This window comes from Triturus cristatus, chromosome 1_2, assembly GCF_964204655.1.
Source record: "Triturus cristatus chromosome 1_2, aTriCri1.1, whole genome shotgun sequence".
NCBI lineage: Eukaryota > Metazoa > Chordata > Amphibia > Caudata > Salamandridae > Triturus > Triturus cristatus.
The window spans coordinates 837980305-838007735 of NC_140580.1; the positions used below are offsets into that span (position 1 = coordinate 837980305).

At 50.9% G+C, this 27431-nt stretch overlaps 1 protein-coding gene across 2 annotated transcripts in view; it reads right to left on the reverse strand.

The window, feature by feature from the left end:
• The window catches only part of HP1BP3 (heterochromatin protein 1 binding protein 3), a 784108-nt gene that overhangs the window by 384163 nt on the left and 372514 nt on the right, over positions 1-27431 (reverse strand). For both annotated transcript variants that reach the window (XM_085608963.1, XM_085608964.1), the window contains one exon: positions 14852-14932. In XM_085608963.1, coding sequence (XP_085465089.1) covers positions 14852-14932 — 81 coding nt within the window. The remainder of the gene's footprint in view (positions 1-14851; positions 14933-27431) is intronic.

Sequence of the window (27431 nt, forward strand, 5' to 3'; positions counted from 1 at the left end):
ATGTTGTCTGTGCGGACTAGGACTGCCTTGCCTGAAATCTGTGTTTGGAAGGATTTCAGGGCTAAGAATATCGCTAGTAACTCCAGATGGTTGATGTGGAGTAACTTTTGTTGAGGTGTCCATCTGCCCTGCATGGTGTGATGTAGCAGGTGAGCTCCCCAGACGGAGAGCTATGCGTCCGTTGTCAGTATTATCTGAGGAACCGTGTCCAGGAACGGTCGCCCTGTGGAAAGGTTTTTGATGGTCCACCACTGCAGAGAGCGATGGGTACGACCGTCTACCAACACCAGATCTGTTAATTAACCCTGGGCCTGGTTCCATTGGGGATTCCTAAGAAGGTAGACAGGCTGGTAGGGCTGGTTCCATTGGCGCACTAAGCACTCTTGGAGAGGACGCATCTGGAGTCTTGCGTGAGGTACTATGGATATGCAAGAGGCCATCATCCTGATTAGTTGCATAAACACTCGAGCTGGAAGGGAGTGTTGTGCTGTAAATTTTGCACGTAGAGCCTGAATGCTTGTGATTCTGGCCGGACTGGGGTAGGCTAGTGCTTTTGAGGCGTCTATGGTGGCACCGAGGTATTGTTTTACGTGGGACGGTTGCAGATGGGACTTTGCGTGGTTTACCGTGAAGGACAGTCTGTGAAGTAGCTGGATAGGGGCATGCGTGTGCATAGGAAGCTCCCAGGCTGCATTGCAAATACCCAGTCTAAAAAGACTGAAAAGCTAACTCATAGCTGCATAGCAAAAACTGACATCGTGCCTTTAAGGCACACCTGACCCCCACCTTCCCATCATGCCTCAGCGGTGGCAGTTAGGTCAGTTGTTCTTTGCGGAGACTGAAAAGTCATGGCACAAAGAAAAATAATAACCTCTGAAAACTATCACACCTTTGCCCGGGGAGGCGGGAGGGTTGCTTATGACTTTGATGAGGATACCCCTGGAAGAGAACTAGGATTACAGGTAAGAAACTAATCCTTCTCTTCCAGGGGATCCTCATCAATAGTCATAAGCATTAGAATAGAATAGCGAGCCTCACCTCATCCCCCTGCGGGCAAAGGAAAGAAAAAAACAGAGAAGGAACAGTATGCTCAGATAGCTCAGCTACCCAAACAGGTTCCTCAAGGAGGCTTGGCCTACTTGGGCATCCGCCCTGGAATCGGATTCGAGGCAGTAGTGCCTGGTAAAGGTATGGACCGATTTCCAAGTGGCCGCCTTGCAGATCTCTGCCATTGGAACGTCATGCAAGAAAGCTACAGTGGCCGCTTTCCCCCTAGTAGAATGAGCCTTAGGGGCCAAAGGTAAGGGCCTTTTCGCCAGCTGGTAGGCTAGGGTAATGCAGGAAACAATCCATCTGGAAATGGATCGTTTAGCCGCTGGGAAGCCTGTTCTCATGGAGCCATAGTTGACAAACAGCTGGTCCGTCTTCCTAATGCCTCTGGTACTTGCCAGGTAGAATTTAAGTACCCTCTTGAGGTCTAAGGAGTGGAGCGACCGCTCCGCCGGGGTCGCTGGATTCGGGAAGAAGGATGGCAGAGAAATGGACTGATTAATATGAAAATCAGACACTACCTTAGGGAGAAAGGATGGATGTGCCCTTAAGACCACTTTGTGCTGGTGAAAAACTGTGTACGGCTCTTTAGTACACAGAGCCTGGATTTCGCTTACTCTGCGTGCCGATGTAATGGCTACCAGAAAAGCGGCCTTCCACGACAGATGCTGTAAAGAAGCTTTGTGGATCGGCTCAAAAGGTGGGCCCATCAACTTGGATAACACTAAGTTCAACTCCCACGGAGGCGAAGGGTTTCGAACAGGGGGGTAAACTTTCTTCAACCCCTGCAAGAAGTCCTTGACCACCTGCATCTGGAAAAAAGAAGGTTGACTGGGAGACCTCCTGTAAGCTGTAATGGCAGACAAATGGACCCTGATGGATGCATACTTCAAGCCTGATCTAGCTAAGTGAAGGAGGTACGGAAGGATGACGTCCTCCTGCCCCTTTGTAGGATCATGGTGATTCTCCCTACACCAAATGAAGAACCTCTTCCACTTAAACGCATAAGACGCTCTTGTGGAGGGTCGCTTCGCTTCCTTGAGAATATGCATGCAGTCAGGCGGTAGACCTAAATGTCCGTATTGCAGGACATCAGGAGCCATGCTGTTAAGTTCAGTGAGGGAAGGTTGGGATGCCGAATCCTCCCGCCCATCTTGGACAGCAAGTCCGGCCTGCAAGGCATCCGCCTGTGAGGTCGAACTGAGAGATGAAGAAGGTCCGGGTACCACCACTGGCGCGGCCAGTCCGGAGCTATGAGGATCATCTTCATGTCGGATCTGAGCAGCTTGGATACCACCTTCGGAATCAGAGGCAGGGGCGGAAAGGCGTAGGCAAATGTCCCTGACCAGTCCATCAAAAGAGCATTCCCCCTGGTCCCTGGACGGTGGAATCTGGACGCGAAGGCGTGGCATTTTGAATTTTCGTCGTCTGCAAACAGATCGATGTCTGGACGACCCCACCAACGGAACAGGTCCGCCACCACGTCGTCGTGCAGCACCCAGTCGGGCTGATCTTCTAAGTGCCTGCTGAGTGCGTCTGCCTTGATATTCAACTCCCCTGGAAGGTGCACTGCCACCACCGAGAGGTTCCGGGCGAGCAGCCAGTGCCAGATCGCCTGCGCCTCCAGGGAGAGGGGGCGTGACCGAGTCCCGCCCTGTTTGTTCAGGTAAAACATGGTCGTGGTGTTGTCGGTCTGCACCAGGACTGAGTCGGTCTCGATTGCTGGGAGGAACGCCTTTAGAGCAAGGTGGACTGCTCGAAGCTCTAGCATATTTATGTGGTAGCCCTGTTCTTTTGCAGACCACAGACCTTGTATCTGGAGGCACCCCATGTGTGCCCCCCATCCTTGTAGCGACGCGTCTGTCACCACTGATTGCACCGGAAGTGGCTGGTGAAACGGGACTCCCACCAGCAGATTGTTCTGACGAGTCCACCATGCTAGGGAAGATTTCGCTACCTGGGAGAGAGAGATTCGATCTCCCCAACGGCCCGTGGACTGATCCCATTGGTCCTCCAGAGCTTGCTGCAAAGGTCTCATTCGCAGTCTGGCGTGGGGAATTAGAAAAATGCAGGACGCCATGGAACCCAGCAGAGATGCTACCTGCCGAACTGACGGCCTCCGCATCCGCTGCATAAGCCTGCATTTTCTCTTCATTGAAGACAGTCTCTCCTCCGAAGGATACGCTCTTCCCACGCTTGTGTCCAGAACGGAGCCAAGGTAGTGGATGGACTGAGTGGGCTGCTGCACGGACTTTGCCATGTTGACGTGAAGGCCGAGAGCGTGCAACTGTCTCAGACAGATTTGGAAGTCTTTCTTCACCTGCTGCTGGGTTGGAGCCTTCAGTAACCAGTCGTCCAGGTACGGGTAGACGAAGAGACCCTGCTTGTGTAGGCAGGCCGCCACCACTGCCATACATTTGGTGAAGACTCGCGGGGCCGACTTGAGTCCGAATGGAAGCACTTTGTACTGGTAGTGCTTGCCTCCAACCACAAAACGCAGGTACCTGCGGTGATGTTTCGCTATTGGAATGTGAAAGTACGCATCTTGGAGGTCCACCGAACACATCCAATCTCCGACTTGTAGATGTGGACATATTTGGTGAAGCGCCAACATACGGAACTTCTCCTTGACGATGACTTTGTTTAGGAGACGAAGGTCCAGAATCGGCCGAAACTTGTGCTCTTGATCTTTCTTGGGCACCAGGAAGTACCGGGAGTACACTCCTTTTCCGACCTGCGAAGGAGGAACCCTTTCTATGGCTTGCTTTTGCAGAAGGGACCTCACCTCCTGCTTGAGCAGGTTTAGGTGGTGAGAACGGGACCTCTTTGGCGGGATGTCTCTGGGACGCGCTCGAAAACGTAGCGCATATCCATGACGCAGTATATTGAGCACCCAGCGATCTTTCGTGATGCTGTCCCACTCTGCTAGATGTTGTGACGCACTTCCTCCCACTGGAGTGGGCAACGGCCGTAGAGGAAGCCACAGCTCATGACTTTCCTCCTCTTGTGGTAGTGGAGGACTGATGCTGGTGTCCACCTCTGCCCCTGCCAGACTTTCCGCCTCGAAACTGGGTTTTCCCTTGGGGTTTGCTCTGAGACCACTGAGGGGTTTGAACCCTCTGTTGAGGCCCCTTGCGTTGGGTGGGTCGAAAACGGCGCTTGAATTCCTTTTTCTTCTCCAAGCCCACGGCTTTGAGGGTGTCCAGCTCAGTTTTCATGCGCCCCATCTCCTCATCCGTGTGAGTGCCGAAGAGGGAGTTGCCAGAGAACGGGAGGTTTAAAATCCGTTGCTGTGCGTCTGGCTTGAGCCCTGTCAGACGCAACCAGGACGACCTCCTGGCGCAGACGCCGTGTGTGTAAGAGTGGGCTGAGATTAGCGCACCATCCGCCGCTGCGCTAATCGACTGATTAGCCACCAGTGCCCCTTCAGTAACAATCTCCTCAAAGTCCTTTTGGTCCTCCTTGGGGAGCTTGGATTTGAAACGCTCCATCGAGTCCCAGAGGGCCCTGTCGTACCTGCCCAGAAGCGCCGCCGCGCTGGAGATCTTGAGGGCCGCCGCCGCAGAAGAGCAGGCCCTGCGTCCCCATGAGTCCTGGGTTCTGCTCTCCTTATCTGGAGGGACGGAAGAGGAGGCCGACGCCGTCTGACCCTTCCTTGCAGCTGCCACTATGACGGAGTCCGCAGGTGGGTCTATCTTCACAAAGACGGGGTCAGAGGTAGCTGGCTTGTATTTTTTCAGGATACGAGCCGGAACGGCTTTGACAGTCGCCGGGGTGAGAAAAGTGTCCATGACTGGTTCCATGATTCCTGGGACCAAAGGCAGCAGCGGACGAGAGGCAGACTTTTGGTGAAGTGTTTCAAAAATCACCGAGGTGGTGACTTGGGGGACTGACATCTCAATCCCCAGCTTCTGTGCTCCCCGCTGCAACACCTCCTGGTAGGTGTTGATGTCGTCTACGGGCGAGACCCTGGACACTGGGCTGCCCGAGAGCGTGGGAGAATAGTCCCTGATGGAGGACCTGGAGGACGAGGAAGAGGACGATGATGGAGTCCTTCTGCGCTTCCGGCGATGATCACGAGCCCGTGACCCAGGTGAACGCTCCTCCCGTCTGGGGGAGCGCGATCTGCGTCGCCTGTCGTCCGGAGATCTCTGACGTGCTGGCCTGGGGGGACTAGCTCTGTCCACAGCCGCCACCAGCTGTTGCAGCGGAGAATCATGCACTGGACTGATGTATTCCCGCATCCTCCTTGTAGGCCCTGAGTCCTGCCAATGATGTGCTGGCAGTAGCCATCTGGGCGACAGATTAATGGTCTGAGTCTGAGGAGAAGACCTACGGGGTTGAACTGCAGGTTCTCGTGTATTTGCCGGTCGTGGAGAGGCCCCTGAGTGGGAGGAGGAATGGCGAGACGCCGACTCTGTCACCAGGACCACCGACCTGTCCGAGGCCTGTCTCGACGTCGAGCGCGGTCTTGACGTCGATCCGTGGTGTCGTCTCCTTTCTCGCCGGGACTCTCTCGACGTCGAACGCCGTCTCGATGTGGACCGGCGGCCATGTTCAGTGGGCGAAGTCTGCCGCCTCGACGTCGAGCGGCGATGTGAAGCCGACGACGGAGGCCCTCTCTCCCTCGATGCCGAACGCCGCGGGGACGCCGGCGGAGATGCTGCCACTCTCGACGTCGACACGGATGCCAACCTCGACGCCGAACGCCGCTTGGAGGACGACGGCGGAGGATCCTGTTGCCTCGACGTCGAACGCCGATGGAGCCTCGACGACGGAGGGGATGGTGCCCTCGACGACGGAGGGGTGACACTCCTCGACGCCGGTCGTCGCCTGGTTGACGACGGCGGAGGGTCCATGCTCCTCGACGCCAATCGACGTCGAGATGTCGACGGCGGAGGGTCCCTGCTCCTCGACGCCGAACGCCGCTGGGTTGGCGACGGCAGAGGCTCTCTGCTCCTCGACGCCGATCGTCGCCTGGTTGACAACGGCGGAGGTTCCCTGCTCCTCGACGCCGATCGTCGCCGGGTTGACGACGGCGGAGGGGTGGTGTCTCTCGACGCCGAACGTCGCCGGGTTGACGACGGCGGAGAGGCTCTGGATCTCGACGCCGATCGTCGCCGAGTTGACGATGGCGGTCTGGACTTCGACGTCGAACCTGCTCTCGACGGCGAGCCCGCTGTCGAGAACCTCTTTTTCGAAACACGACCTACCGGAACATCTTTTCTCAGCGCCGAGCCCGACGCTGAGGCGGAAGGACGAGAGGACTTGCTTCTAGATGAATCTTTATGCCTCTTGGAGCCCTTCCTCACCGGAGATCGGCCTCTGGATGGTTGTGCCAGGCCATAAGCGCGACTTCGCTCTCTGTCCTTCAAAGTTCTTTTGGACAGGCTCTGGCAGTGAGGACATGTGCTGGAATCATGATCCTCCGGTAGACACAGGATACAGACCCTATGAGAGTCAGTCCTGGCCTTTTTCTTGCCACAGGCAGGGCAAGGATCGAAAAGAGAAGGCATTTTAAGATGGAAAAAATGCCCAAAAAAGCCTAAAAAAGGCAGCCTCTTACTGACTTAGATGAAAAACGTCGAAGTAAGGGAAAAAACAGTTGAAAAACAGACAATATTTTCTGACAAACTCAGAAAAAAGTGGAGCTCTGTTGCCAGGATCCTTCCAGAAGGAGCCGGAAAGAACAACTGACCTAACTGCCACCCCTGAGGCATGATGGGAAGGTGGGGGTCAGGTGTGCCTTAAAGGCACGGTGTCAGTTTTTGCTATGCAGCTATGAGTTAGCTTTTCAGTCTTTTTAGACTGGGTATTTGCAATGCAGCCTGGGAGCTTCCTATGCTTTCAGTGTTTTCTAAGAATTTCTGCTGTTTTCTAAGCATTAAAACAGTTTCCAAACAAGTTATAATGTTGTTTCTCATGTTTATAATGCTATTTTCTTATGTGTAGTGGAAATTCCTTACAGCATGGTTCAGCTCTAGGTTGTTATGGGCTGCAATTGCTTGTGTATACATATAGGTATATATGTATGGATATATATATGTGGGGCACATATAATATACTGTTTCCGGGATCCCGCACATGGGCGGGAATATTCTAATGCTTATGACTTTGATGAGGATACCCCTGGAAGAGAACTAACTTTAGCCTCTGCCAAACCTCTGGAGACTGTGGACTCTGTACACCATGTACCTATTTGGGAACAGAATATACAGAGCCACTTTCTCACAGTGCCCAATGTGCCAAACACCGCTTTTCATAATGTTTTCAAACTATATAACTAGTGCAGACTTACAGACCAGTACAAGAAAAGGAATAGGACAGAAAATAGATTTCCCTTGGGTAGGTGAAAAAAAAAAAAAAAAATCTTTTAATTCTAGCACAGCTCTAATAAAGCATGGTATATGCTGGCCAGTAGGTATTCTCACCGCAAGGATAGAAGTAACAAGCATTGGCATAGCCATAGGTCTCGCCTTTGGAACTTTATAAGTGTTTAGTTATCCACTTATAAGGTCCCAAAGGCGAGGCCTATTGGCTATGCCAATGCTTGTTTAAGTGAGTGGCTCTTGCAGGTATGCCACTGTGAGGTAGAGATGCTGCGAGTGCTTTTACAGGAGCCCCTGTGACATTGCGCCTCTTTCAAATGTATCTTGGGTCTGGTATAATACCTTTAGCCCCTATTCCCGTCTTCTCGAACCCAATGCATCCTTAAATGTCCCATGTACAGCCAGGGTTGACACTCCTATTACCCCTGCCCTAAAGTGACACTTTACCGGTCACGGGTGGTGGACGTGGTGGTGGAGGTGGACGTGTACGTGGTGAAGGTGGTGGTGGTGGTGGAGTTGGCGGTGGACGTGGTGGTGGTGGACGACGTGGTGGACGTGGAGGTGGTGGACGTGGAGGTGGTGGACGTGGTGGTAGTGCACGACTATTGGGTAAGAGGGTGCTGGCAGAATGCGGATGGAGAGGAGGATCTCGAAGGGGGCACATGGGAGAGCAGAACGAGGCCAAATATTAGACACAAAAAACGGCGAGTAGATAGAACACGAAACAGATTTAGCGGGGTGGTCCCTTCTTATAGCGCATGTGAATGTTCCTTAGCACTCCGTTTTTAGTAAACAGGGGGACCATGAGGAGATTAATCACGCATGATGATTGCGTGCGATTAACTGATTAATCACGCATGATGATCGCGTGCGGAAGCTGGTGTTGTTCGAGCCAAGGCGTTGGCTTACCAATGTGTGATTCTGGGCAAATTAGTTAATCTCCCGTGCCTTCTAAAAGGCAATGTGTTCCTGTGTGAAAGTGCTCTTGTGTAATATAACTGGGTGCCTTGTAAAGGTCTCTACTACTCCGAGTTCAGTTTGCGCTGTATGAATTTGCAAAACAGCCAGCAGACCTTGTAGAGCAAGAGCCTATTATATCCATTCATGTAGCGCACGCACAGCAATGAGGGCTCTGTAAAGCCCAGTACTGCATTTAAAATTTAAAGCGCATTAAAGCGCAATGCTCCGTTAATAAAAAAAAATACGTTGTGCCTGCAGTGAGAGTGGCTCACAAAGAAAAGAAACAAGCCACAGCATCGCTCTGGTTGATGTTTGCGAGGTGGGAGGGTTGTTCTGTGCAGAAAGGCATTACGAAGCTCTAGTAAATAAATAAAACAAGCGCGGTACGCGAAAGTGAAAGCGACCGCGTTTGGAGCTGAAAGTGCACGCTGTGCTTAATGAGCATGACGAGGGAGGAAAGCCGTGCTCGCTCCCGCGGAACCTAGGCCAGGGCAGAGAGAAGGCGGTACATGCACCCGCCTTTGGCCAATTGAGTGGTGTCTTTCTTAGAAAGGCGCATGCAAAGGCCAATAGCAGATGAAGAAAACAAAAGCACACACAGGAGCGTGTGTTTCAAAGTTTAAAGCCCTTACTAAATGTCTCGCAGAGCAGTGCATGCGCACTATGTAGCGCATGCGTACTATGTCAGGCGAGACCTAAAAAGATCTCTGTACATAGACTACTAATTCACTGCTATACCATTACCTCTACGTCCCTCGTCCTCGACCCAGTCATAACTAATGAGGTATTCCACTTGACAGGAAACAAAACCGGAAACCCTTTTAGGCTCCACCCACCCTCCTGTCAGGGGCTACAAGTACATAGCCAACAAAAAGCACATCCTGTTTTGTTTCCGGTCAGTGGACCGGACGGGGACACTGGGGTAGGTGATGGGCACTTACCTGCTTCGTGTTGTCCTGTACTTTCCTCCTCTGCTGGGCTCTGGGGGCGCTCGTGGACCTTCGTGGGAGCTCCTTGAGTCGGGCTGCTTGGCTTCCTTCAGGCTCCAGGTTGCCGGTTCTGCTGGGCTGCGCTGGTTTCCTGGGATCCTGCTGTCGGGTGAGTCCTTCCCTGCTGCGCTGGAGCCTACCGATTGTTGTGGTGCCTTCTCTTTGCCTCGGATGGTTGCGGCTTGAGCTCTTGGTTCCCGTGTCCCTGGTGTTTCTGGTGGGATCGGCTCTTGCTGTCACCGGGTGTTTTCCACCTCCTGGCGCTCTGTGATCGTTTCTGCCTGTTTCCGCTCAGACGCGGACCTTGCGAAGCGCCCGGGATGGGGACCGGGCGCTCCGTGTGCAGGCTGCATTCTTGGGTGCACTCGGCCTCAGGAGCACTCTGGTTTGGCCCAGAGTGCTTCAGGGCCGATCTGGTGCGGCCTTTTTAAGGAGCGCCCGGGGTGGGATCTGAGCGCTCCGTGTGCAGCTAATTCCTCAAGAACACTCGGGTTAGGTTCCGAGTGCTCCGTTCGGCTTGCCTGGGTCCCACTGTCGGTGTGGTGCGCCTGGGTGGGCTTTGGTTGCGCTGTACCGCCGTGGTGCTCCCTGCCTTTTCGGGCTGCATTTTGGTGTGTTTTTCGGCCTTCGGCGTCCGTGAAGTGTGGTGATTTATGTTTGGGTCCTGACCACGCCCCCTCCCACCTCGCTTTCAGTTCTGTTCCTGCCTTTGTTGGTTGGCTGGGTCCTGTCTTCGGTGTTTGTTTCACTTGCTGTTTGTTCGTGATGGGGAAGCATCACAAAAAGCGGAAGCATGTGTCACCTGTATCCTCTTCCTCTTCCCCTGCAGACAGTGGGGATTCGGCCCCTGTGGTGAAGCAAGCCAGGTTGGATGACGACAGATTGAAGCGCCTGATTTTGGAAAGTTTGTCTGATCTGAAGTCCTCCAAGAAGTCTGCTGTGAGTCGTTCTGGTGGGGGCGTTGCCCTCTATTCGGACATTTCTTCTTCCGATTCTTCTGATGACGCTTCCTTGGGGCGGTGGATCTGAAAGGCAAATATGTTTCCAAGGAGTTGCTGCCTGACCTTCTTTCCCATGTGCGTGGGAACATGGGGTTACTGCATGATGCTGTGGCCAGTACTTCCTCGGATGCAGTTTTGCCACAGTTTCGGAAACCTGTTGCTACTTCTCTTCCTATCCATCCCTTTGTGATGGATGTCCTCTTGAATGAGTGGAAGGATCCGGATCACATTATGATGCCGCGCTTCATGTCGAAACTTTATCCTTTGCAGGACATGGAGGAATCCTTCCCTGAGTCGGTGCATGTGGATTTCATTGTCACAAGTTTGGTGGGTTGTCCTTCTATGGAGGATGATAACATTCTTCGTGATGGTGTGGATAAGAAGATTGACTCTGCGTTGAGGAAGTCTTATGCTGGTTCTCACCTTGCCATCCGTTCTGGTGTCTATGGGGCTTATGTCGCTCAATAACTGTTGACTCGCTCAAGACTTTGTTTGCCACGATGCAGGAGGGAGGCAGCTGCCCAGACTTTCTGGAATCCATGGAGTGTCAGGCCGAATTCCTCTCGGACATTGCCTTCGATTCTGTGCACGCTTCTGCCTTGTCCTGTGGTTCCTCTATCGCTGCTCGTCGGAATTTGTTGCTAAAGGTCTGGCATATGGACGCCGCCCAGAGGTCCATGGCTTTGCGTTTGCCCTTTACTGGCCCTCGTCTCTTTGGGGACGCTCTTGAGGATAAGCTTCATAAGGTGTTCAAAGAGCAAAAACATTCTTTTTCCTTCCGTCGGTAGCCTTCTCGTAAGGACTTTTCTTTTTCTCATGCCAAGACTTTTCGTCAGCCTTCCAGGTTTTAACAGTCTTCCTTTAAGGGCCAGAGAGGTGCTGGTACGGGTTTCCCCCGGAAGTTCCAGAAGAAGCCTTCCCGTGATGCTGGACAGGGGCCGCAGCGTTCCGGACTATGCCACCCCGGAGGTCGGTCACGCTGGTGTTGCGCCAGAGGTTGGTGGGAGGTTGCGGTTGTTCCTTCCCGCTTGGCATCTGACTACCTCCGATAAGTGGGTGCTGGATGTCCTGGAACAGGGGTATCGGATCGAGTTTGTCCCTTCCTCCTCCCTCGGGCGTGGTGCGGACTCAGATGCCCTTGAACAAGTCCCGTCGTCGCTCCTTGGTGGATGGTGTTTACGCTTTGCTCTTGAAGGCGATTGTGCCCCTTCCCCGGTTGGAGTGGGGTCTGGGGAAGAATTTGATTATCTTTCTTGTTCCGAAGGTCACAGGAGGGTTTCGGATCGTCATCAATCTCCGGAGCCTGAACTTGTTTGTCCGGAAGATCCCGTTCAAGATGGAGATCTTGCAGCGGGTGGTTCCTTTGATTCAGACCGGCTGGGCGTTTGCTAAGCTGGATCTCCAGGACGCTTATCTTCATGTGTCTGTGGCTCTGGAGGATCAGATGTTCCTGCGCTTCTGCCTGGAGGGTCGTCATTGGCAGTTCTGTGTCCTTCCGTTTGGTCTCCAGTCCGCTCCCCGCATGTTCACCAAGGTGGTTGCTCCCTTGGTGGCCCATCCTCACCTCCTGGGTGTGTCGGTGTTCCCCAACCTAGACGATTGGCTGCTCCAGGCTCCTTCCCCAGCGGTCCTGTCTCGGCACCTGTCCTTGACCATCCATACGCTAGAGCAGCATGGGTTTCTTGTGAACTTTCCGAAATGCCAGCTACTTCCTGCGACTCGGAGGACTTTCATAGGGACCGTCTTCGATTCGATCCTGGGCAAGGTGTTCCTTCCGGATTCCCGGCTTCGGCATCTTCAGTGCCTGTTGCGGGGATTGTTGTCCCGGGCTGCGGCTCCCCTCCCTCAGTGGCTCGAGGTTCAGGGTCATATGGCTGCTACTGCCTTCACGGTGCCCTGGGCCAGGGTTAATCTTCGGCCTCTGCTGTGGCATCTTCAACGTTGGGTGCCGTTTCCAGTTCGGGACTATGCTCTCTCTGTGCCGGTGTCTCTGGAGGTGGTGTCCGCTCTCCAGTGGTGGCTGGATTCCTCCAATCTCTCCAAGGGGATGTGGATTCGCCTGCCGCCTCCATTGGTGTTGACGACTGATGCCAGTGCGTCCGGCTGGGGGGCGACTCTGGGTAAGTGGTCTGTTCAAGCTCGTTGGCTCCGGTTGGAGTCCCGCCGGTCGTCCAATTGAAGGAGCTGTCAGCAGTGGACCGTGCTCTTCGTTTCTTCCAGGATCGTCTGCTGGGGTGCAATGTCCTGGTGAGGTCCGACAACTCAGTGACTGTGGCTTACATCAACCACCAGGGCAGTACTCCCAGTCCTTCGTTGAATCTGGTGGCCTGTGCAATTGCGGGTTGGGCTGAGTGTCATCTTCTGGCCATCTCTGCTCAGCATATCCGGGGTGTGGACAATGTGGTGGCGGATGCCTTGAGAAGCAGGTTTCCGTCTTCTCTGACCCTGTGTCTCTCCTCCAGGATTTTCCGGATGGTCTGTCGGAGATTCGGGACTCCCCAGCTGGACTTGTTTGCCTTCCGGGCCGATGCCCAACTCCCCCTCTTTTATTCTCGGACTCTGGAGTTGGTTGCTTGGGGGGTGGAAGCGTTCTCTTCGGTGGCCCCCTTGGTTGCTGTACGCCTCCCCCCCGATTCCTGCCTTCTTGCTGAAGGTCCAGCGAGTGGGTGTCCGGGTGGTGGCGGTCTTACCTCACTGGCCTCGGAGGTCCTGGTTCCCGTTGTTGTTGAGCCTGGCGGTGGGCCCTCCTTGGATTCTTCCCCGCTACCTGTCTCCCCTCAGGTCTTCCTCTCCCTCCCTCCTGGTCACTCTGACCCTGGCGGTCTGGAGGTTAAACGGATGTCTATTGGAGTCTGGGGTTTGCCTGATTACCTCATCACTGTGATGCAAGGGTCCCGTAGGAGTTCCACTTTGTCCTCCTACTCTAAGCATTGGGCTTCTTTCTCCTCCTGGTGTTCGGGGCTTGGTCGCTCTCCTGTCTCTTGTAATATTGCTTCTATCCTTCAGTTTTTTTTGGATGGTTTTCAGAAGAAGTATGCCTTTTCTACTCTGAAGGGGCAGTGGGCTGCTGTTCGGGCTTTCCGGGATCCGGCTTCGCTCCAGCCTTCGGATGGGTTGTTGGTTTCCTGGTTGTTCCGGAGTTTCTCTCTGTCCTCTCCTTCTACTCGTTCTCCGGTTCCTCCTTGGGATCTTTCTTTGGTCCTGGGTGCTCTGCAGTCCTCTCCTTTTGAGCCCTTGGAGACTGTGGACCTTCAATTCCTCTCTTTTAAGGTGGCTTTTCTGGTTGCTGTTACTTCTGCTCGGCGGTTGGGTGAGCTCACCGCCTTGCGTTGTTCTCCCTTTTTGTGTTTTTTGGATGACGCGGTGATCCTTTCTTTGGATCCTGGGTTTGTTCCAAAGATTCGTTCTCGTTTTCATTGCTCTCAGTAGTGGATTCTTCCTTCTTTCTGTCCTTCTCCTTCCTCGCCTGCTGAGTTGCTGCTTCACTCTCTGGATGTTAGACGTGCATTGTCTGTTTATGTTGCCCGCACTATGGGGTTTCGTTCTTCAGACTCTCTCTTTGTGACATTTGGTCTGGCTGGTCGGGGTAAGGCTGCCTCCCGTCTTACTCTGGGTCGCTGGATCAAGTCTTTCATTTCTCTGGCGTACAGGGCTCTGGTTTGCCTTGCCCTTCTGAGGTTCAGGCCCGTTCCACTAGGGGTGTTTCTGCTTCCTGGGCTGCTTTTCATGAGGTTTCCCTTGATGAGATCTGTCGGCTGGAGACTTGGGCATCTGATTCTACTTTTGTGCGCCACTATTGTCTGAATTGTGCTCTGTCTGACCTGACCAATTTTAGTTGTGGTGTGTTGCGTGCTGTGGGGGTTGTCCTCCCCCCTCCCCCCCGGACCGGATTCTGTGTGTTTAATTAAGTTATTTCCACTGCTGCACTCCACTTTTTGTGTTCGGTCTCTGTTCGGTTCGCGCCAAAGGCCTGCTTGTGGGTTTGCTTTGGTATGCCTCATTAGTTATGACTGGGTCGAGGACGAGGGACATAGAGGTAATGCTATCATTACTTACCGGTAATCCCCATTATTCTTAGTCCTACTCGTCCTCGATCCAGTCATACTTCTCACCCGCCCTCTCTGTTCAGGCCTTTGTTGCTTGGTATGTCAGGATGTGCTTTTTGCTGGCTATGTACTTATAGCCCCTGACAGGAGGGTGGGTGGAGCCTAAAAGCGTTTCCTGTTTTGTTTCCTGTCAAGTGGAATACCTCATTAGTTATGACTGGGTCGAGGACGAGTGGGACTAAGAGTAATGGGGATTACCGGTAAGTAATTATAGCATTAGTCTCCACAGACAGGGAAGGTCTGTAATATTTTCCAAGCCAATCTTATGAATATGCCTATCGAAGACATGTCACCCAGATTGCTATTTAACAAATACATACATAAAGACCTTCCCTAAAATTATCATGAACAACATAATATTTACAGAGTTAAAGAATGTCATACAATCATGTTCTAGATTAATAGATATATTTTACCTTTCGGCCTTTAGATTTTGGGGCTGCTTTACCAGCATTTGGAACAACCACAAAGCTCCCAGAAGCTCCCTTTCCTTTTACCTAAAGTACACAAAAGAAAACCGTTTACTTTGGATTAGAATTATATGTAGTATTGCTTAATAGTTTGTAACAGCAAGAACATATTTAGGGACACTTTGAAAGAAAAGTTACTTGTACGTAAAAAGGCTATCCTGCTTTATGGATAAACCTATAATAACTGATAAATTCCTGTTGGAATGGAAAGAGCCCTCATCAGTGTAGACATATAAACACTGAAAAACAACTGCTCAACCACAAACTAAAGTGCCACTCACAGAAATAAAGATGAGAGAATGAGTCATTTTAACTTCTTCCTGAAGAGGGCAAGTGTAGGAAGCTGGATCTGTATATACTATACCAAAGTAAAGTATATTGTGCACAGAATTAAGTGGATCCCCAGAGAAATAGCAGAGGCTAAAATAGATAATACCTTACTCCCTTTGTGGTAGTGTAGTTGAGCAGTCAGGCTTATCAGAGGGTAGTGTTAAGAATAAACATACTCAGGCAAAAAATGATATCACACACACACAAAGACTGAATCCAGACCAACTGTTTGTATAAAAAATTGTTACTTTGTTATTTTTATTACTAGAACCAAGATTTACTTAGTAGAAGGGAACTGACACTTTACTTACAATAATACGTTTCAAGTTAGAGTGTACTGGTTTTGTAGGAGCACACAAATTACTTTGCAGTCAACAAAATTAGTTCTTAACTCTTCAGGATACTTGCAATTACTTAATAATTACTTTTTAGTTAGTTACTACTTTTGCACAAAACAAACTAATCACACAGTTTGGGCATTGTAGTACATTAGCAAGCAGGTTAACTCTTCAGAAAACACTAAGTTACTTTGCTGCAGTATAAAACTGGTTCAACACAAAAAGAACATTTTTCAGAGAGAAGCCCACTATACAATCTTATGGAGAAAAACGAAGCGTTAGGTTTGCAAACTTTTTTGGTAACTGAGTTTTTGGGGGTAGAAGCAAGGTTCAGTTCAGCACTCTATGTGCACTACCAGCAGCACTAGAGCGGCCAGGTGCAGAGTGCAATATTACTCAATGGGTCTTAGGGGCACCTTGGTTGGTGGCTGCACACGGGCAGTGGAAGGTGTGGCGCAGCGGCCAGGGTGCCTGACTCCGGTCAACGGGGTTCACGGTCAAAGTTCGATCCCCAACGCCGGTGGCAGGTTAGCTCAGCACCATGTGACTCTGGGCAATAGCTCGCTTAATCTTCCTGACGGCCCCCAAAGCCGGGACACCTCTACGGAGGTAGCTGTGCGCTTTACAAATGCTGGTATTTCATTTATTTTATTTCATTTTGGGAGGTAAGCTACTGAGGTAAAGGTAAGGACAATGGGGGTCCAGGTCAGTACCAACTTAACACCATCAGCGACGCAAGTGCCTCAGGGTGCTTAGACAGTGTGGGGAGCCCATGCTTTCCAATGGAGGTTGCCGGTCGAGTTGCTGGACACCACCAGTTGGGCACCTCATGACTCGGGAGCTGCGGGTGAAGGGATGTCTTTTCATGCCAGGTTATTCTCATCGGTTACGGTCGTGGTAGGAAGGAAGAAAACAAGTTACTTACCTGTAACTACAGTTATCCAGTATTGGTATCTTTCATAGATTCACATGCCTGAATCATTCCCCGTCGCCGAGGCGGGAGTCCCCGGTAAATAAAAAAGTAGTGCCAAAATGTTAGTAGTAGTAGTAGGCCCAAAGAAAAGGCCAAAGCCTATATCTTAGCAGCCTATCTACCTCATTATGCAAAAAGAACCAAGAATTTGGTAACAACCAATCAGACACTGTGAGAAGTTGGCCTGATATGTAGTGCTCACTATTCTAGTGATCACTGTGTATCATTCCAAACGACCCTTATTGATGATTGGTTGTAAGTCAACCTTATAGACCAGCTATCCTAGTAGCGCGGATATGAGCAGTCTTTAGGCTAAACTCTAGAGGGCGTGTTAAGCCAGCTGTTTTACCACCACATTTACCCCTTGAACACCACGTGAAAGGACACCACACAAGTTGTTATGAAAATAAAGGATATTTATTTATAACAAGACTACCCTGGCTCTTTATGAGTCAGGGAGCTAAGCACACTACAAAACTCTTATGAAAATACTTCAGTTGCACAATTTACACAAATGCCCGAGGGGCACGAGAAACCATCTACTCTAACAGCGAAATGTGAATAGTTTGAGTCTGGAGTTACTGATTCCGGAGTGATCCGATCAGTGGGACTAAACGAAAAAGGAACTGGACACTTGTAGAGCGAACCTGCGATGGAGCACCGAAATGCTCGAGTTACCTAGCCCAGAGGCTGCGGCTGCGTGAGGTTCGGCAAGATGTCGGGAGTCCTCGTTGTAGTCTCAGGAGCCTGAAAGAAGAAGTTGCTGGCAGGCGACCAGTATCGATGTTCAGCGAGATCCAAGCCTGGATCGGTGATGAAGGAAACCTGAAAGCAGAGGGGACTCAGTTCTCAACCGCTAGCCAGCGATCGTGTGGGTACCAGGAAGGTACCGGCTGAAGTCACCTCGACCAGGTGAGTGGATGACGTCAGACTCGGCTGTTCCTCGGACCAGGAGGCGCGGCGGCGACCAGGATGGAGGGCGAGCTGTCCCACGAAGGTGTCTGCTGTCGACGATGCTGGGCCCGGGAGTGGGGCAGCAGGTCTTGGCAGTGGCAAACCCACGCGGTGGAGTCAAGATGGCGTCTGGAGTGGACCAGGAGGGTCCGAGGTACTCCTCTGTTGAAGGGGAGCAAGAGCCAGTCTGGAGCAACCAGACCAGTGATGGACTGTCGTGGTGCGTCGTGAAGAGGGCCACAAGCCGGTCGGCGAGTGGCCGGACAACGCGGTGAACAGCAAGGAGCGGAAGGGCCCCCACGCAGATCTCGTGGATGCTGGGGAGGCAGACTTCGGTGCTGGAGCTGCTCAGGGTTAGGGCTTCTCAAACCCTAGTTACACTCACTCGAGGGTCCCTCGGTGGGCGTGCTAGATAAGCGTCGTGCAGGTTCTGAAGATGGCCGGTCCCGCAGGTCTCGTCACACCTACGACTCTCAGCTGGGCTGACGATGTAGGTAGAGGTCAGAGATGGCAGGGAACCCGGGTCTCGTCAAGCTGGGCAGTCTTGATCCGTGGGAGAGACGTACAGAAAACCGCAAGCGCTTAGGTGGTGCCTGCTGGTGCAGGGTGGCTACTCCTTAGCCACAAGGGAGAGTCTTCAGAAAAAGTCAAGAGTTCCTTTCGTGGAAAGTAATTCAAGATTCAGAATTATCTGGAAGGGGACTCGCTCCTACCTTTATTCTAGGAAAAGGGGCTGGCCCGTGACTAGGTCCTACCTATGGGTGGGGCCAGGAGGGGGGTGGTTACACCCCTATCCTTTGTCCGGCTTCGCCCCAGCCCAGGGGCAGGGTTGCCCCCGAAACTGGTTTGAGCCGGGCTATGCACAGTGAGCACCTGGGTGCCACTTGCAATCACCTTCCTTTCAACCCTGCCTACCTGGGATACACAAACCCTGTCTGGGATGGTGCTAACACCGCCCTCGACAGGAAACCCTTTGTCCAAGCTCCCTCCGCTGGAAGGTCTCCCAGGAGCAGGAGGTCAGACTTGTGTCTGGTGGCAGCATCCATTTTGTGATGCTGAGGCTTGAGTCAACTTTTAACCGGGGTTCAAGGTTACTTCCATGTCATGCCCCTCTAAAAGGGGGGAATGCTAACCCCGTTGCCAGAATTGGCGAGGGGTTCGTATTCCCATTCGTATGACACCTTACTCGACATGTGTGGGTGATGCGATGCCAAAGTTAGCAAATAACCGCAAGGATTATAATGCATTTTAAAGTAGTTGGCACGCGTCACCATGGAACGGCTATTAGGACTTGGTACCGTAAGCCGTCGACGGGCTCAGCTCGCGCCAGAGCACCATCCCACATGATTCCCCGCACTCTGCCTTCAGGATTGATAAGGCCTGCCATAGGAGTGACTGATAGGAATCCATGTGTCCATTCTAGGGTTAGGTATAGGAATACTACACCTACAGCAACGGGTGATTACACCACTTTGCCCCAGCTGTCGTGCAGCCAGTTGTGTCAGATTTGGACGGCCATCCAGGGGTGGCATAATACATGCTGCAGCCCCTGGTAGGCCCTGGGTACACCGATGCCCTGGATACCTGTGGTATGCTGATACAGGGACTGACAAGGCGGCCCAGTTCCAATTAGTGGATGCACCTAGTGTACAAGTGTGTTAATTTCGAGAGAGAACAGCTAGGCTGTGGGTCTGATTGGCAGGCCCACAGCCAGGGAAAGTCGTAAACCAATGAAGCAAAAGCAAAAAATCTGGGTGATCATAGGATTGCAGACCCTACTCTCCTACAGACACCAGCACCCTTCTAGAACCCTCTCAGCAGAGCCAGTTCTCCTCAGATTTTCGCAGCACAAGTGGGAAGTGAACGTCCCAAATTATATAGAACTGACTCTACGGGGAGGAGGGTGGGTGCATGTGAATCTATGAAAGATACCAATACTGGATAACTGTAGTTACAGGTAAGTAACTGGTTTTCTTATCCAGTATTGGGGTATCTTTCATAGATTAACATGCCTGAATCAGAATAGCGAGCAGTATACCAAGTATACAGTCGGTGCGGATGGTGGGAGACTAGTGCTGATACTCCCAAGTTGCATCCACAGCTTATTAATAAGAGGTATGAGAAAACTCTACAATTTCAAAACATGCAAGCCATAAAGAGGAAAATAGCATGTAATGCAATAACATTGAAAATGAAAGCAAATCATTATGGTAACACATTGCATTGTTATATTAAAGATATCAACATCTTACATATTAAAATATGAAAAGGGTACCTGAAGGTATCTCAAAGAAACAGATGTCGTAGTACAGCTTGCCCAACTGCTGCATCATCACGATGCGTAGTTTGGAGGCAGTAATGTCTTGTAAAAGTGTGGACATTTTTCCATGTCGCAGCACGGCAGATATTTTCTAGAGTCACTCCAGCAAACAATGCTGTAGACGCTGCTACTGTCCTCGTGGAATGGGCCTTGGGTTTCCTCAACAAAGGCCTGTGAGCCTTGTCATGGCAGAAAAGTATTGTAGATGCTATCCATCTGGCAATGGTGGATTTTGTAACCGCCTTTCCCAGAGTAGTTTGGCCATAAGCCACAAATAATTGATCAGACATTCTAAGGTTCTTTGTTTTCAGAAGATAGAATTTAAGACATCTCTTGATATCGAGAGAATGTAAGGCTCGTTCCAATGGAGTAGATGGATTAGGAAATAAAGTTTTTAACGTCACTGGTTCATTAAGATGAAACTGTGAAGGCACCTTAGGGATAAACGTTGGATTAGTTCGGAGGTGCACGTAGTCTTGAGTGAAGTGTAGAAAAGGTTCCTTTACAGTAAACGCCTGAATTTCACTCACTCGTCGAGCTGATGTTAAAGCCAGAAGTAAAGCAACCTTCCAGGTAAGGAATTTTAGGTCAGCCTTGTGGATGGGCTCGAATGGATGCTTCATTAATTGCATTAAGACTGTGTTGAGTTCCCATTCCGGTGGCGGAAGTCTGACCGGAGGAAACTCTCGGAATAGTCCTTTCATAAACTGTTTAATTAAAGAGGATGAACAAAGAGAAGGGCCATGAGCACCCCTTCTGAATCTGGAAAGTGCAGCTAAGTGGACTTTGACTGAAGGGAAAGAAAGTCCAGATCTTGCCAGGTGTAACAAATAACGAAGTATCTTTTCTGCAGGATCGTTCACCGGGTGCACCTGGTTTGCTTCACACCAGCAGCAAAACCGCTTCCATTTTAGACGGTAAGTTTTTATCGTGCTGTGGGCTCGTGATTTTGTTAATATATCCCTACAGTCTTGAGGGATATCCAGGTCCTTAAACTCTAAGAAGTCAGGAGCCATGCGTGTAAATGTAGGGACTGAGGGTCCGGGTGGAGAACCTGACGTCTGTTCCTTGACAGCATTGTGGGCGTCGGGAGAAGACGGATTGGCTGGTCCTGTGATAGCAATAGGAGCTCCTGAAACCAGTATTGGCGTGGCCATCTGGGTGCAATCAAGATGAGACGACAGCCCTCCAACTTCATCTTGCGTATGACCCTCGGTATCAGGGGTATCGGGGGAAAAGCGTAAGCACAAATCCCTGACCATCGCATGGACAGGGCATTCCCCCTTGAGCCCTGTTGAGGGTATCTGCTGGCATAGAAGCGGCATTTCTTGTTCTCCTTCGTGGCGAACAAATCCAGCGGTGGTGTTCCCCAAGCTCTGAATATTCTGAGCACTTGAGCCTGCTCTAGCTTCCATTAGTGGCAATCTGATTGGGATCTACTGAGCGTGTCCGCTAATGTATTGCAGAGACCTCTGACATGTTCTGCTCTGAGGGTTATGTTGTGGAGTGTGACCCATTCCCACAACTCCTGAGCTTCCGTGGACAGAGTTGCTTATCTTGTTCCTCCTTGTTTGTTCACGTAGAACATGCTGGTGGTATTGTCGGTTCGAATCAGAACCGAAGAACCTGCAATCCTTGGAAGGAAAGCTTGCAGAGACAGGAGAATTGCTCGCAATTCCAGACTGTTGATGTGTTTGTTCCCCTGTTTCTGTAAATCTTGGAGATGACCTCCCCATCCTTCCATGGAAGCATCGGTAGTGAGGACAAAGTCTGGAATCTTCTGAATGAAAGTAAACCTTTCTGATGAGTTGGGAATATGGGACCACCAACGTAGAGCGCTCTTCATGCCTGAAGTGACTCTGATGATGTCGAAGGAGCCCATCACCTGCTGCCACTGAAGGTGTAACTCCTCCTGCAAGGGTCGCATGCGGAGCCGCGCCAGAGGAACGAGGTGTATTGCAGAGGAGCACATCCCTAGGAGCGACGCGAACATCCGGACAGAAACTGACTTTGTTTTGGAAATTCGGATTGCTAAGTTTTGAAGACAAACCTGCCGTTCGTGAGATAAGAATGCCTTGCAGCGGACGGTATCTAACAGAGCGCCCAGAAAAGGAAGGATCTGCTTTGGTTGTAATTGAGATTTGCTCCTGTTGATCGTAAGCCCCAGAGAGTGGAACAGACGAAGAGATGTTGTCACGGCAGTCTTGACTGATCTTTCCGAAGGACCCTTTATTAACCAGTCGTCTAAATACGGGAAGACTTGGATTCCTTGGGAGCGCAACACTGCTGCCACTGGAGCTAGGCACTTCGTAAAGATCCTTGGGGCAGATTTTAACCCAAATGGGAGCACCTTGAACTGGTAATGGGCGCCAGCCACTGTGAAGCGAAGATACTTGCGATGCTTCGGATGTATTGGGATGTGAAAGTAAGCGTCTTCCATATCTAAGGAAGCTAGAAAATCTCCCTCGTTGAGGCAACCTAGAATGTCTGCCAGAGTGACCACGCGAAATCCCTGCTTCTTGAGGAATCTGTTCAGATTGCGAAGGTCTAAGATTGGGCGCCACTCCCCTGATTTCTTCTTGATGAGAAAAAAGCGGGAATAGAAACCTGTCCCCTTTTGAAGCGCAGGAACCTTCTCGATTGCGTTCTTGAGGAGCATCGTTAAAGCTTCTTTGAATAGTAAGTGAAGACGAGGGGGAGGGGGTCCCTTGGGTGGTTTGTTGGGTGGTTTGGTGACAAACTCTAAGGTATGACCGTTGTGAACCAGGTCCAGAACCCACTGGTCCGACGTAATTTCTTGCCACTTGGTCACAAAGGTTGAAATTTTCGCACCCACAGGGAGGGGAAAAGGAGTGGAAGGCGCCCTGCAGAAATCATTGCTTCCGTGAGGTGTCTCTTCCCTGATTCTGTGATCTTTTTCGTCCGCCTTGACGAGAGAAACCAGATGTATTGGTCCGTCTGTAGGAAGACTGATATGATTGCCGATACTGAGGCTGGTACCTATTTTGTTGGGTATGATAACTTCCTCTGGATGAAAATCCATGGCCCCTTGCTCCTCTGAAGGTACCTCTTTTGTATTGCAAGGAGCCCAATGATCTTGCAGTATCAGTATCCGTTTTAATTGCTTGGAGTGCATCATCTGTGTGTTTTCCAAACAATGATTCGCCATCATAGGCCATGTCCAATATTTTTGTCTGGACTTCTGGTCTGAACGTGGTAGCTTTAAGCCAACCCTGGCGCCTAAGAACCGCAGCCCCAGCCAACTGGCGAAAGTTAGTATTCACAATATCCAGTGCGCAGTCGATAGTCTCCGAGGCTGCACGCTCACCCTCCAACAAAATCTTTCGAGCATCTTGCCTGTTGTCCTCTGGGATGAGGTCGATAAAGCTTGCCATTTCTGACCACATATGGCGGTCATAACGCCCTATTATAGCTAGGGAGTTGGCTGCCCTGATGGAAGCAGCTGCCATAGTTGAACATTTTTTCCCAATTAGATCCAGTCGGCGTCCTTACCTATCCGGTGGTGTAGTGACCGGTGCTGCCGGATTCTTAGATTTTTGTTGGGCTGCCTGAGATATAACCGAGTCTGGACGCGGTTGGCCAATGAGACAAGAGGGACTGTTGGCTGGAGCACAGTATTTTTTGTCAATCCGTGGAAGTACCGCTGGTACTGATGCCGGGTTTTTCATGATTTTAACCCCTTCTTTCCAAATATAGTCAATGAAAGGGATAGCTCTCGTAACCTTTCTTGACTCTTCTTTAAAGTCATGCAGAAAACAGTCAGACTGCTCAATGGTGACCGGCAAGTTGAACCTGGTCGCAGCTCGCTGCATAAGGTTATGGAACCCCCCTATATCTTCTGGAGGCGAATCAGATGGTAGAGGGGTAGGTGGCGAAGGCATAGGGATTATATAAGAATCCCAAGGGTCTGCTGGGTCTACCAGCTTGCCCTCTTCGAATTCCTCCTTCGAGGTTGAATCTTGCCCTTGATGCGGGTCCTGTGGAGGATCAGGCAGTTGAGGCATTGGGGCTGGATCCTCAGGCAGAGGCAATGGGTTCGGCTGCGGCGCAGTCTGTGGAACCTGTGGAACGTTTGGCTGCGGTGGAAAACGCTGCTTATAATCTGCAAGCATGGCTTGCAGGTCTTGAATCAAAGTAGGAGGCAGATGTGACATCTCGTTCCTACGAGGTTGTGTGTAGCAGGGTCTATGATGCGGAACGACTATGTCTTCCTGATAGTAATGCCCTTGATAATTGACTTCTTCCTCATCATCATCGTCCTCCTGACATTTGATGTGCAGTTCCGAAGGATGGCGAGCAATCCCAAAGGGCCCTTCGTCCTAGTCGTCCTCATAATCATCATCGTCACACTGCACATACGTTTCCAGGAGATGCGAGGGAGTAAGCGGTGATATGTCCTGCCTTTGAAAAGACTTTAGTTAAAAAGTCCTGGTGGAAACTGTGGTGGAATGAGCGGGCGCCATTTCCTTTGATGTGATTAGGTTTGTAGAGTCCATCATCGACGAGGTCGTCGTCGACGGGGCTGTGGTAGACGGGATCGTCGACGGTGTCTTCATCGTCGACGGAGCCGTCGTCGACGGGCTCGACGTCGACGGAGCCGTCGTCAACTGGCTCGACGTCGACGGGGTCTTCGACGATGGAATCTTCGTCGACGGGATCTTCGTCGTCGACGGGATCTTCGTCGTCGACGGGATCTTCGTCGTCGACGAGCTCCTCGTCGACGAGCTCCTCGTCGACGAGCTCTTCGTCGACGAGCTCTTCGTCGACGAGCTCTTCGTCGACGAGCTCTTCGTCGACGAGCTCTTCGTCGACAGGCTTTTCAATTGCGGAATCGTCGACAGCGGTACTGCTGACTTCGTCGACGAGGACTTCGTCGACGACACCTCGACGGCGGGCTTCTTTGTGAGGATAGTAATCCTCGTAGACAGAATAGGAGATGTAATTGCCGTCGTCGTGATGGTTTGCATCAATGAAGAAGCAGACGAGGAGACAGAAACCGAAGATTGAGAGAAAGCCAAAGATTTTGAAAGGCTTTTACTCACAGTTTGTGTGCTAGCCTTGACTGTAGAATCCCGAGGAGAGTGCGCTTCAGAAGTAGAATGATGCGATTTCTGATGATTCTTCCCTTCACTGGAAGAGCTGTCCTGCGATCTAGCTCTGTTGCTAGAAGTAGAGGCTCTGTCATCCTCCTCAGCCAAAGAGGATTTAAGCCACAAAAGCACTCTCGCCTCCCTATCCCCAAGAGTTTTTGTAGGGAAGGTGCGGCAAATCTTGCAATATTTTGCCTCATGTTTAGGGTAGAGGCAGTAGATGCAGTCCACATGTTGATCATCAACATGGACTCTCTTCTTGGCGCAGGTCCTGCAGGACTTAAACAAGGCCTTCTTGTCTGACATGCTGAAGCAAGTTGAAAGAAAACTGAGAGGCACTAAGGGAGACTCCCTTCCACACGACGTGCGGTGAAAATCTGAGGAGAACTGGCTCTGCTGAGAGGGTTCTAGAAGGGTGCTGGTGTCTGATTGGTTGTTACCAAATTCTTGGTTCTTTTTGCATAATGAGGTAGATAGGCTGCTAAGATATAGGCTTTGGCCTTTTCTTTGGGCCTACTACTACTAACATTTTGGCACTACTTTTTTATTTACCGGGGACTCCCGCCTCGGCGACGGGGAATGATTCAGGCATGTGAATCTATGAAAGATACCCCAATACTGGATAACTTTCAGGATGAGGCTACAGGCGTTGAGGAGAAGGTCGGAGGAGCCGTCCAACGCTAGATCCTAGGTCAGGATCGCCGGGGGACCTCGCTGGGGTGTCGGGCCACTCTGACTCAGGCCATAGGTGTCGGGTGCAGAGTGGTGAGGACATGCGCTTCCAGGTGTATTTCAAGTCCTGGCTTGCTGTTGGACAAATCCGGTGTCTGCAGGAGATCAGTGTCTTTCTGAAAGGCAGGGCAGGTCTCCGGGGTTTTGGAGGCTTCTGGCTGCAGGATTCGCTGGTTTCAGCTTGCGGGGATTCCTAAGAAGGTAGACAGGCTGGTAGGGCTGGGGTCAGAGAAGTTTATTTTTTATTTTTTGTATATTGGTTTTAAACAATAACATCTTCATTGAAGCAATGATCAATTTGAGAATCAGAAGTTAGCATGCCGTCATTATACATCAACAGCAGACCGTAAAGTAATCACAGAATTTTCTAAACAATATGGCCACTATTCCCAATACTTCTCCCGTGACAGTTGTTGTGCAACAGTGCAACAACGTGGAGTACAACATATAACAGTATATATCTTATCTGAACCACGTGATGCGTTTGTATTGTTACTGTAACCTGTCCTTCAGTACATGTGCTATATTCTCCCTCTAATAAGCCTGTAAGTTTAGCTGAATATCTAGCTCTATATCATACCCTATTTTGTCTTTCACACAGTGACTTCAAGTCTGGTCTTCTGGGGTTGTCTGTCGGACTTGTTGCCATCTCATAACTGTGATATATACTCCAGAATATCTTAGGACGACGCGAGGGGGGGGGGGGGGGGGGGGGGGGGTTGGGATTTGACTGTATAGCTCAGCTTGTGTATTGCATGACATCATATCTTTCTCCCAATTAGCAACGGTGGGAATCGGGCGTCTACACCGGCTCATCGCCACCCGTTGCTTCGCCAGTAGCAGCCCCATATCAACTAACCGTCTAACCTCTTTAGGTTGTCGCTTCAAGTAGCCTAATAATGCCAGCAGTGGGTCTGGGGACAGCTCCATTCCAATTATGTCACCTATTTTCCTAAATACTTGTTCCCAATATACAGATATCTCCGGACATAGGCAAGCCAAATGCATAATCCCTGCTGGGGAGGTTCCACATCTGTCACAGCCCTCTGTGTCTCTTAAGCCATAACAGTGCAACCGCTCTGGGGTATAAAACGCTATCGAGGAATTTAAACTGGATTAATCTATGCCGCCCATTTAGTGATTTTCACTTCGTACTTTCGCAATACCACCTCTATATATCATCGTCTAAGTGCTCACTCAGGTCACCTTGCATTTCCAGCCTTTTGTATTTTAGAAACTATCTTAGCGGGGGAGTTGGAGCGCAGCATATATGATAGAGCGGCTACCTCCGGCGGCTCCAGCAATTCATCCCCTACCTGTTCTCTCAACGCGTGTCTCACCCTATGATGCTGAAATCTCACCAGAGGTGTGCCTGCGTGTCCACGAGCTTCTATCACTGACCACTCACACGCCTTTCCATCAGCAAACAGGTCTCCTATGTCATTTATGCCTACAGATCGTAGGGCACATACCACTGCCTGTTACCTACATATGAGCAGCCAGCTGCACCATCCTAACAGGGTTATAGGTGAATACAATAGGACTCCAGCCTGTTGCTTAAGTAAAATGTGCCATGCATGTATTGTAGCATTTACGGAATCTAGCACTCCGGTCCTATGTGTAGGGGCCTGAAATATCAGTGCCGAGAGAGGGTGAAGGGGCGCTACCATTTTCTCCATCTGCATGTGGGGTAGTCCCGGTGTTTCGTGTATCCAGGCATGCACATGTGAGCATTGCGCTGCCCTGTAATATTGGTCTAGATCTGGGG